The 12548-nt window shown below is 37.7% G+C and overlaps 1 protein-coding gene across 2 annotated transcripts in view; it reads right to left on the bottom strand.

Annotated features, from left to right (window-relative positions):
• Positions 1-12548, bottom strand: part of SH3BGR (SH3 domain binding glutamate rich protein) — a 53693-nt gene that overhangs the window by 19577 nt on the left and 21568 nt on the right. Inside the window, exons 2-3 of one of the 2 annotated variants that reach the window (XM_060770315.2) lie at positions 9057-9242; positions 62-142 (exon numbers count right to left, since the gene is read on the bottom strand). In XM_060770315.2, the coding sequence (XP_060626298.2) occupies positions 62-142; positions 9057-9242 (267 nt within the window). The remainder of the gene's footprint in view (positions 1-61; positions 143-9056; positions 9243-12548) is intronic. The other variant, XM_060770316.2, reaches the window with a different exon arrangement.

Raw genomic sequence — 12548 nt, 5'->3', positions numbered from 1 at the left:
CTCAGTCTCTAATTGATCATGAAATTAAGATCAAGAAATCCCAAAGCGGAGACAGTCATACCGTTGATCCTGGTGGAGGAGCAAGGCCTAGGAATGAATAAATAATATTTTCTTCTTTTGCAGAGAAAAATGACTCAAAATCCTAAAAGGGTAACAAAAACACAAAGTATCAATAGGTAACATGTTCAGAAGGGACTGGACTCCTCCACCTTTTCTACATATCTAAACCTGTAATTCTGTTGTTTTAATCTTAACAATAAACAGAATTCCTTGCTGCCATCTTGTTAGTAAAAGTTGAGCATCTCTAATCTGGAATTTCAAAATCCAAAATACTCCAAAATGCACATGGTTGACTCAGATAGTGACACTTTTGCTTTCTGATAGTTCAATGTACACAAACTTTGTCTCATGCATACAATTATTCAAAATTTTGTGCATAAAATTACTTTTAGGTTTTGTGTATAAGGTGTACAGTAGTGGCACTCAATCTGTGGTCCTCCGGGTGTTTGAGTCTTCAACTCCCAGACACCCTAGCCAGCTTGTCTAATGGCCCAGAATTCTGAGAGCTGAAGTCTGAAACATCTGGAGAGCCCACAGGTTGTGCACCACTGGTGTACAGGAAGCATATATACTTGTATATGCAAGTATCCAAAATCCCTCCCCCCACCTCCCCAAATTAATCAAAATACAAAACACTCCTGGCTCCAAGTATTCGGGAAAGCACTACTTAACCTATAGCAATAACAATGTCATATTACACTTCCTCTAATATGGCAATCTAATTTGCAAATCTACACTATATTTCAACTTTGTTACCATTTTAAAGAAATGGTAACAACTAATCTGAGCCAACCAATATAGTGTAATGGATAAGGTACTGGACTTGAAACAGGGAGACTCATTAGATTCCCAGTTTGGTGATGGAACTTATTCTGATGTTGCTTAGCATCACTTATCTCAATTACAAATTTATCTCAATTACAAAGGTCAATGGGGAGAGGAAAACCAGACTTGACCATGGTGGTCCACACTCTTGTTACATCACGAATAAATTACTGTAACGCACTCTACGTGGGGTTGCCTTTGAAGACTGTTCAGAAGTTCCAGGTAGTCCAACGGATGGCAGTCAGGTTGCTCACTGGAGCGACATACAGAGAACATACAACCCCTCTGCTACGCCAGCTGTACTGGTTACCAATCTGCTGGCTTTAGCCTATAAAGCCCTGAATAGCCCTGAATAGTTCTGGCCCAGCTTACCTGTCTGAATGTATATCCTGCTATGAACCATTGCAAAGTCTACGATCGACAGGAAAGACCCTACTCTCGGTCCCACCATCCTCACAAACACAACTGGTGAAGACGAGAGACAAGGCCTTCTCAGTGGTGGGCCCTTGCCTATGGAACTCTCTACCCAGTGACATTAGATTGGCCCCCTCTCTCTTATCCTTTAGAATGAAACTCAGAAATGGGACCAAGCATTTGAACAGTAGAGGCAGCAATTTAGAATGATACCCAATTTGTGTGAATGACAATGGACTGACCTGGACCATGATTTCAAACCTATATGATTTAAACAATATTTTAATAATTTTAAAGCATTAACAAATTGTTTTAATTGTTTTTATCATTTATTACTGTTGTTAGCATTAAATGAATACCCCCTCTAGGAGTGAGAAGAATGGGATACAAATATGTGAAATAAATAAATAAATAAATAAATATAAAGTAGCCATATTCATTCTTGATGTGGTACAGATGACATAATAACAATAATTAGAATCCATTTTGTCATGTGCAAAAACTTTCAGGGGCGTTTTTCTCATACCACTGTAGGTTTTTGTTTTTGCAAGCAGTTTATTTTTCTGTTTTCTTTTTCTAAGAGCAACAATTCCATCTAATTCACAGTGGGAAATGTCAGGGAAAGCAGTAATAACTGCAGCTAGGAGGCAAAGTATAATTTTTAATATTTGTTAAAACTAGAAAATAATCTATTTTAATCTTCTTTGTCATGCTGACCTTTTCAACACAGTACACATGCTAATCAGCTTATGTATATTAAGATATCTGTGCGACTGTTTCTTTAAAAGCAGTACACTTTACTCATTACACCTGCCAGTCCAACCATATGTATACTGTATGAGCCAACACGCTATGCATCTCGTGGAAGTGTGGTATATTCTATGAACACTGAAGTCATATAAAGATGTGTTAGTCTTTAAGATGCTATTAGACGGTGTTGTTTTTGCTGCAACAGACTAACACGGTTACCCAATATTGTCTTGTGGAAGGCCACACAAACGTGTATTACAGAGCAAGTGTCAACCCAGTGTTGTAGAGTTGTTACCCCTCATATAACCTCTAAAATTTTATTTCCACTTCTCCTCAATATAAATCATTTTATACCTCTCACCTCTGTTAGTACTGTTCTGTTTCCCTGCTATAGTTTATGCTGTGATATTCCTAATACATTAAAAAATCCTGTGCATGATTACTTAAGAGATGAGGGTATATGTGTGACTAAACAGCACAAATGCCTGTAGCATACTTTCAAAACAAACAAAAATATGGAGTTACTGTAGCATGTCAAAACTGATTGGTCTTTTCTGTGTGTGTGTGTGTGTGTGTGTGCGCGCGCACGCACACACCTTCAGGTCACCTGCTGAGTTATGATGACTCCATGAATTTCCAAAGGATTTTCTTAAATAAGGAATACTCAGAGGTGGTTTTGCCAGTTCCTTCCTCTGAAGTATAGCTTACAATAACTGGTACTCCTATCCACGTAATAATCAAACTTTACCCTACCTAGCTAACAAGATCAGACGGGCCCTGGTAACTTTAGTTATCACTGCTTTACAATCTAAGTCCCACGTGAAAGCTATGCCTCTATCACCTTTTATCTTTTTTTGCCTTTTCCCAGCTTCTCTATCCTTCAAGATAGCAAGCAAACATCCATAAAGGCTATAGCAGTACTCCTGCCTCTGCTGCTAGACAAGAAGCAGAAAGAGAGAGGTAGATGGTGCCATGAGTAGGTGATAGCAATGGGGAAGTGAGAATAAATATGAGAAGGTGGCGCCAATACAGATGGCCTTCTTCCTCCTCCTCCATGAAGCACAAGGAGAAGCCTACCTACTCCTAATAAGAAACTGTTTTTCCCTGGCATGCTCATTAAAATGCATTTTATTGCTTTGACAAGCAAGAACAGCAGGCTGCCTGTCACTGTAAATAAGAGTGACTGCACTATGGTACCAATCGTTTTTACCCAGCTCCCCCCACCCCATTAATTCATATAGTTTCCTTGCTCTTCAGGTAAGCATACTTCAACAGAGCTCCTATTCCCACCAGCCAAAGCAATCATTTTTACCAGAAGTGTAATATTTAACTGAAATTGTAAACTTTTATATAGGATAAAAGAGTCAACTGTACATTCATAAACCTACAAATCTTCACCATAGTAGTGAAACCTGATTCATGTATTGAACAAAGTGAAAGGCAGTGGGTGGCAGGCTTGTTTTTGTATGACAATTGGACAAACTAGTAATCTGAGCTCTTATAAAGTTTACAGCTGAGCATTTTAAAAAATAATCACAAATGATTTGCACAGATTTTAATGGACAATTGAAGACAGTTGAGTTTGTGAAATGGAAACTGCAATCAAGAGATAGAAAAATGCTATTACCTAGAAGTGGAGTTATGAAGGTACTAGACAAGATCTTCAAGTGTAAAATATATCATTGGAAACAGAAGTGAAGATATGTCATTCTATTTCCAATTTCATGAGTATTATTATGAAAGCTGAACAATGAAATAAATTTATAGGATGAGGCTCATCTCATTTGAAAAGTGGTGTTAGACATATATAATCACAACAGCCAGATTGCTCTATGTGCAGAAATGGAAAAACTCTACCAACAACACAGAATTAGATGATAAAAATGAGGGACCTGGCTGAAATTGACAAATTAACCTATTTACTAAATGAAGGGATATCGGAAAAAAAATGTAAAGACTGGAAACCCTTTATTTGCTTTTTGCATGAGGAAGAAAATGATTGCCAATTATGAGCTTTGAAGAATAATTTGATGAGGGTGTTTTGTTCAAGAAAGGAGTCAACATTGGGAGATCTAGAAAGTGAAGCTTATGTTGCTTTATTTTGGCCAGATGAGGATAGATCAGAGGTCATCTACTTTTTCTTTTTCATTTCTTCTGTTTTCTTTCTTTTTTTTCTTGGCATTTTTGTGTTTATTTTTCTTATTTCTTTTTTAATTCACTTTTTTGACTTTTAATGTAACTTTTAAGACTTTTTAAATAAAGTTATTACTTTAAAAAAGAAAAAAAAGTGCTACTGGACAAAAAGACAAATAAATGGGTTCTAGAAGTCTGAAGTCTCCCTGGAAGTCAAGATGACTAAGCTGAGACTGTCATACTTTGGACATAGATGAGAAGATATGACTCACCAGAAAAAACAATGTTGGCAAGACAGAAGTCAGAAGGAAAAGAAGGAACATCACACTATTTGAAGGAAAACACTGATCCAATGAAGTACAGATAGTATTTAAGATGTATAAGCATGCTTCAAATAACTGTTGGAAATTTGGTCAAAATTTAGGAATATTTTATCATACATTGTACCTTTGCTTCTCCTAATGGCTCAAGGCACAGTACAACACAGCCAAAACACATCGACATAAAATACATCCAAGAAAATACATATATCAAAACTCACCACTATAAAATGCATACACCAAAAACACATGGTACACAGATCAAAATACAGCAGCAATAGAATGCAAATCAAAACTCATGATTCAAAGTTGACTGATTAGGCCTGCCAGAAGAGATAGGTCCCCAGTTGTGTTTTAAATTCTGACAGCTCGTTTAGCTGTCAGATCTCTTCTGACTGGTCATTCCATAGTATTGGGGTGGCCAATGAAAAGGTCCTCTGGGTGACAGTTGTCAATTGGGTTCTAGAAGGCTGCACCCAGAGGATCTAAGTGTCCAAAAGAGCAGATTATAAGGGAGAAGGTGATCCTTTAGGTAACCTGGACTCAAACCATGTAGGATTGTAATGATCAAAACCAACACTTTGTACTTTGCCTGAAAACTCATTAGCAACCACTGGAGTGACTTTAACATAGGTGTGATATACTCACTCCTAGATGTTCCCATAAACAATCTGTCTGCCATATTTTGAACAACTTGGACTTTCCGAACTTAGTACAGAGGTAGTCCAATGTACAGCACATTGCAAAAGTCAAACCTTGAAATGACTAGTGTGTGCACTACCATCTTTAGGTCTTCTGATTCTAGGAAGGGGTGCAGCTGATATATCAGTTTAGTCTCTGCAGGGCTGACTCATGAAAACACTGACCTACATGTTCATTGCAGATGTGCCCCAAGCCATCCAGTGATGTCAGTGGGCATTGGGTGGCATCCTTCTGTTCCTAGAAAAACCTGGGCAACTGCATTTTATGTCAACCTTCATCTTAATAACAACTAACTATCCCAATCAATCAGAGCTAACACTAATAGTATTTTACTGTTAAAGTAGGAGAGAGACTCCTGTGGGATTTTCTATACCAAATGCCAAAATCACATGCTTAGATTTTGGCATGACTGGCCTTAATATGACCAGAGAGGGGACATACCATTTGCTGATCTGCTTCAGGCAGCTAAATGAAAACCACAGGATCCGGTGTACATGTGTTCATTTCAATAAAGGCAGGAATGCACAATTCATGCAACACATACATCCCACAAAAAAGCACATAACCCTATACAATAGCGTCACCAATTTTAAAACTCACTTATTCATCAATGAATAACAAAAATGTAGCATGACACAACTTGCAATTCGTTTGTATGTGTGCGTGTTTTGTAGCTAGCAGTGGGTTCAGTGGGGAGAAGTGGATCAAAGATATACCTTGCCATGGTAAGGGTTTAATAATTTACCACAGCAGTAATTCAAAAGTGTGTGCGGGTTGGGGGCTGCCTGAGTAAAAGAGGGAGATAGCTATTATAAAATGCTGGCCAATCAATATTCCCTTAGCTTGTCAGGGTTTTTTTTAGTATCTTTAATTGATAGGGGTTTTATCACTGTTTTATGTGTAATGGGGTTAATTTTATTGTTATTAATTTTATCTTTTCTAGTCTGTTGTATTTGCATTGTGCTGCACTATTGAGTGCATCCTGTGAGCTGCCCCGAGTTCCTCCGAGGAGATGGTGGTGGGATACAAATAAAGATTATTATTATTATTATTATTATTATTATTATTTTCTCTGTGATTTACAAATTACTATTCAGTAGTATTGCTACTGTTGTATGAATATTTTAGAGTTGTTTGTTCTGTGGCCCTTTCACTATTGACCTTCCCAAATGAAAAACTCCCTTTCTCACAAAGATTTAAATTACAAGATCCATTAAATACTACAAGCATCATTATATAGATATTCATTTGTTTCTGCTTGATCTCTATGTTTGGATCAAGATGAACATGTTTACTAGCATTTAATAAATATTCTAGATTTTAATTTTATTACTACTTTGACATGATGGTTTGTAATTCTTAATCTGTGCAGTGACAGCAATTTAGAACTTGTTCGGAAAATGTTTGATACATAATTATTGTACATAGCTGAGCAGTTGCAGAGAATAAAGGCAGCTGTCCTCAGACTAGCATTTCAGATAGAAGAGAAATGCTTTAGAAACCATGACTGGGAGATGGAACCATTACACACATACACATGTATGTTGTGGTTTAAATCGCAAAGAGAGCAATTAATTCAGCTGTATAATTATGTCAGTGTGTAGGTAAATTCCATTGATTCAGAGGTCTGTTGTAATTTGTATTAACAATAGGATTCAGCTCACAATGTTCAGCATCAGACCAATATGTTTTCTTGTGTACAGCAACAAAAGGCATACCGCACAAACACACACACTCATGGTACCAAAGTTAGTCAAGCTGCTCTGGCATCTCAGAAAATCCCAACACTTGTTCTCAACCCTGATAGTAAAATATAATAATTACAAATTTAAGTAAATACCAACTGCAGTTTCATATCTACTGTCTGGAGTGTCTTCCCTGCTAATGGTGGAAATTATATTGTTGCAGTAGTCATGTCAAGACTAGGAAATAGGCTTGTAAGAGACCAGAGCTTATGATGTTATCTTTAAGGATACGACACACTGAAGACCACCTATAACTGGGCAATCTGAATCTCGAATTTTGTCCATATCATTTCCTAGTTATGACTAACTTCAGAATGTTATTAAGTTCATTTCTCCTCAAAGTAACTTTCTAAGCTCTGCAAGAAAAATGTGACCCCCTATCCCATTTCCTTTTCCATTTGGTTATTTGCTGACTTAGCATATACTGTACCCTTCAAGTACTGAAATTTTCATACAATTCTTTAAATCAAGGCAAGAGCAGCTTAAGTTACAAACACCAAGAAAGCCAGTCTGCTATACTTTCAGTCTCATTGACCCACCCCCTTTACTACAAATCTCTACCATTTCTTTTTAAATGACTATACAAACAAAACTCCTATTCATGCTAAAGAGATATTCCCCTGGTCTTTTGAGTGTCTTCTATTAATTACAGTATATGGTGATAGGCAGTCTAGCTATGCCATTGGCACTGGATTGAAGCTAGTGTAAATATCAGACTAAGAATATAATCCTGCCCTTTTTTAATCATCTGGAGAGACCCTTAGACATGTAATTTTGGCATGTCAATTGCCTGGTGACCAAAATAGCAACATGCAGAGTCAGAGAGACAGTATACTTCTAATTTGGAGTATATGTAGACATTCTATAGCAGGTGCTGTTTGGCAATAAACCTTCTAGTATATCATTCTTTCTGTTATTTCCCTTGTTGTATGCACACCCCACACTTATAGCCATTTGACACCTCTTTTAACTGTGATGCCCTCCATCTTTGCCTTTGTAGTTTGGTGAGGTACTTCAAATTCTCTAATAATTTCTAGTGAATGACATACAGTTCTCTGGGAAAGAATTATAAATACCATGCTTTCTAAACCCCACCCCCCACCTCCAACATAATGTTTTTACACAGAAAAAACTATCAGTTTCTCTGAGCAGAAAAATCCTCCAGAACAGCACTTTGGTTGTACAATGGCAGAAGTTAGATAAAAAATGAATCCTGCTTTAAGGTTAAGTGCACATAGATATAAATCCTTGATTATTTACTGTAAAAAAAAAAAGCATCCTGATTAAAAATAAAACTATAAATCAGAGGAATTTCACATGCAGAATTCTATAAAAAAATGAACAGGAGAACCAAGACACAAGGGCAACCATTGCAAACATTTCCAAAACAACATCACATGGATCCAACACAATTACAATTTTGTATATTAGATGTCAATAAAAAAAACATTTTCAAATCATATGACACATCTGCAGGTACAAATAAATTCAAAGATGTTCTCTTTTTGAAGAAGTGTCTTCTGTAATTCCACAGTAAAGACTGAAAATATAGAACAATAAAAGGGAAAACAGGTAAGGGCCTTGACGTTTTCCAACCATATTCAGCATCAGGGCAGCAGTTATGGAACACCTCCAAACTGATCATTTGGGGCAATGGAATTTTTTCTAGAATAGATCAGACATCTAATCCTAGATTGCCTTGTCTACCTAACATCAACATCTCTGTCATGTCTGCTTTCTGTCTTGAGTTGTCAACCCACATGAAGATTGTAGTTATGACCCAGCAATGCCTCTGAACTGTGTATTCTACTCCAGTGATTTATATGTGTCAATTAGCAAAGAAAACAAAATCATGGGAGGGGAATCATAATAATAAGTAGACAGGGAATATTATGTGTGTTCCAGAAATGTCCATACATATAGTATCCCCACTGAAGTAACATCACTTCATTCTGTACCCCTCTCTTTGACCCTTCAGGATTATTTTGCAAAATTAACTTTAAAAACAGGGATAAAACATATTTTGCCAGATTTCTGAAGCAAATCCATATATTTTTTAAATAAAAAAATATCTAAAATAAACACGTCCTGGCTTTACTTTTCTTACCCCACAGTACTGTTCCTCATTGAATATTTGTGGAGGGAGCGGGATTCCATTTTGTGGCTTCTTTTCACCTGGAACATTTTCTCGCATCCATTTCCGGTTGTCTTCATCACAGGCAATGTCCAGTTCTTTAAAATCAATCTTGTTGGCCTCTAAGAAACCTACTACCTCTTGCTGTTTCTTCTTGATCTGAATAGACAAGGGAGGAATTGAATCTGTCATTTAAATTTTACACTTACTAGCGAGAATGCACCACTATATCCATGGTATATCCACTATATCCATTATACTTGTAGTTTCTTACTGGAACTATGAACTCAAGAGAAAGAAAATAAATTATGACTCTTGTATCTGGAGAATCAATACACATGGTTTCACTTATCCATGGTTTCACCTATTCACTTAGGATTTCCTGTAAGAGCTACACGTTCTTCTCAATGCCTCAATTATTGATATGAGAATACAGTAATAAGCTTCACTGTTATTCATGGTTTCAAAGTACAGAAATGTATAGCCCATGCTTGGAGAGAGGGCAGTCAGGACGTATTTGGTTAAGGGGTTTCATGTCAGGAGCGAAATTGCAAGTCACTTCTAGTGTGAGAGAATTGGCTATCTGCATGGATGTTGCTCAGGGGATGCCCAGATGTTTTATGTTTCACCATCCTTTTGAAAGGCTTCTCTCATGTCCCTGCATGGGGAGCTGGAGCTGATAGAGGGAGCTCAACCTGCTCTTCCCAGATTTGAACCGCTGACCTATTGGTCACCAGTCCTGCCGGCACAAGGGTTTAACCCATTGCACCACCAGGGTCCCCTGGCCAAGGGGTGAACTAATGGAGGCAAATTGACCATTGTTTAATGAAGGGCATTCCTATGTTATATGAAGTTTTCTGGGCTACTCAGACTGCTCAGCTAGGCAGCCCGCCTCCCCATCCCCCCTTCCCCCCCCCCCCCCCCAAGATGACAATCATCCTGATTGGGAATTTTAAACATGCTTTATTTGGCAACCCATGCTTGCACAAAATATCAGGCTTCTCCCTTCAAATTCTTCTCTCAGGACTCTCTTTCTTGAAAGGTCTTCTCAACAGCAAATAAGGTTCTCTCTCTCTCTCTCTCTCTCTCTCTCTCTCTCAGCTTCCAGAACTGTCCCTGGAAGCCAAAGTTAAATAACACCCAAAGTGCTAAATTAAGATATATAGAGATTTTATGCATATGTTAACAGATCCCACAGGCTTACTCACTGGCACATGGGTTTAGAGTTGTATTATTCATTAAGTCTGGAGCTTCTGAGCTTGTAGCTGATTTGAGAGCCAGCAAAAGCCATCAGCTGAAATCCGGGATCCTCTTATCCCAGATGCCCCAACTTCCATGGCAGCTTCCAATTCCATTTCCAGTCTGGTGCTGCTGACTCATTCATCTTCTCAGCTCTGGCAAAACTATATTATCTATTTATTTACTATATTTATGTAGAGCCTTTGAATTACATTGCTCTGGGTGACTTGCAACATGACATGATAAAACAAAATTAGCAACCAACAGTTTGGGACACTTAAAAGTGAAAAGGCAAGGCAATATAATATTATTGGCAATAAGCGTTAATTATGTTTGTTTAATTATGTTAAATTAATGAATGCTTGTTTTAGATAGAAGAGAAGTCATAAGGTATAGTCTAACATTGTATATAAAAGGTACATTTCTGTCTTGCTAAAGGATGTGGGTTTTTGTGGTTTGGAGCTATGACAGCTCAGCAACCTGACTGCGATTTAACAGTAACAGGCTATGGGGAAAAACAATAGGTGTGTAATACTTAGTGCTTACCCCTGCTTTGTGGTTTTGGAAGGAGGGCCCCCCAAAAGAAGTGCATTTAATGTCCTTGGTAAATTTCCATGATGCTTGCTTTTTTGTGATTATTTACTTTTGTTTCAATCCCTTTATTGTATTTGCATCATCTGATCTGGGCAGAGTTCTTATGAGCGCCTAGTTTGACTCTGTCTCATCACTGAAAATAAACCTGAACTTTTCTGAAATCCACAAAGGACTTCTGCAGTTTTGTGGTCTTCACTTTCAGCCATTACATTTTGGTTCCTTGACTCAAATCGGGAATGCCACGTGCAAACAGGACTCTTGGAGTCCGTAGCTTACTCAGCAAAGTGCCGTGTCTCCTGGCATTCAGCTGGCAGTGTCTGATCTTTGGCATGAGGAGAGACAACTTGAGGCCAGGAGACCTGGTGACTCTGGTGAATGGACTGAATATGCCTTCTTCACATGAGTAGAAAACTTCAAGAAAGGCACCTCAAAAGGGTGAGATACCTTAACAAAATCCATGGGAATACAGACTGCCAGACAAGTATTGTGGGATTTGTCAGAGGAAAAGGTAACTTATAGGGGTCCAAGAAAAAGGACCACCCAGATTTAGCTCACCTGGGAAAAGGGAGGCCAACTAATATTGGGAGAGCCTAATGTGAAACTACTCTCTAAGAAAGGTGATAGGAAGCAGAGAGGCAGGTGGCAGACATCTCTCTGAATGAAGGAGTGATTGTGTTTGTTTTGAGGTCACCTGTCTTTGACCAAGCAACAAGTGTGATGTATTTGCTTTCGTTTGAGTCCCTGTATATTGTATATGCATCCTCTGATCTGGGCAGAATTATTACGAGTGCCTAGCTTGACTCCGTCTCAGCACTGAAAATAAACCTGATTTTTTCTGAAACCCATGAAGAACTTCTGCAGTTTTGTGGCCTTTATTTTCAACCGTTACAAAAGTATCTCAATTTCCAAAGAGAATAAAGCAGAAAGATACCAAATATTATACATAAGCAAGATTTCAGGATACAGATAGTCCCCAAGTTACAAAAATCTGACTTACAAATGACACATAGTTACCAATGGGGGTGAGACAACAGGACATGAGAGAAGGGAACAGGACCCATCAGAAGGGAAATTCACTCCTGAAAGAGTGATCATGGGGAAAGTGTCTCTGCAGAAGCTTTATCGCCACTCCTTGTTTCCACAGCAAGCCAATTTTTTCAAAATCCAATTATCAAAGGGACAGAAAATGATGTGAAATCTTCAGAACAGGGGCACAGACCACAAAGCAACCACACAGGGGTATTCACCCTTCCCTGTGCTTCCTTAAAGATAGGCATGTGCGATCAATAAAAAAGGTTTCAAAAGTCATTACAAAATTAAGAGTCACCAGAGTTTCATTTCTAAAGTTTGTTTAAGTATTGTTAGTGCAAATTTTGTTACTATAGCGAGAGTAACAAAATGTCATTACTATTTCATTAATCTATTGATTTTTGGGAATATATTTTGGTTATTATCAAAAACCTTTTTAAAAAAAATAAACTAAAAGAGCCATGTCCTTGAATTTCTCTACAATTATGGAACACAACCAGGGCATCATTTTCTCTAAATTTCAGAATAATTAGTACATCCCCTGATTTGGGGGGAATTTTAATTTTTTTTTTTTGTTAAAAATGAAATATTTTTTAGATGCTA

The sequence above is a fragment of the Anolis sagrei genome, chromosome 3 (assembly GCF_037176765.1).
Source record: "Anolis sagrei isolate rAnoSag1 chromosome 3, rAnoSag1.mat, whole genome shotgun sequence".
In the NCBI taxonomy this organism is placed as follows: domain Eukaryota; kingdom Metazoa; phylum Chordata; class Lepidosauria; order Squamata; family Dactyloidae; genus Anolis; species Anolis sagrei.
This window is presented reverse-complemented; position numbering and strand designations above follow the sequence as displayed.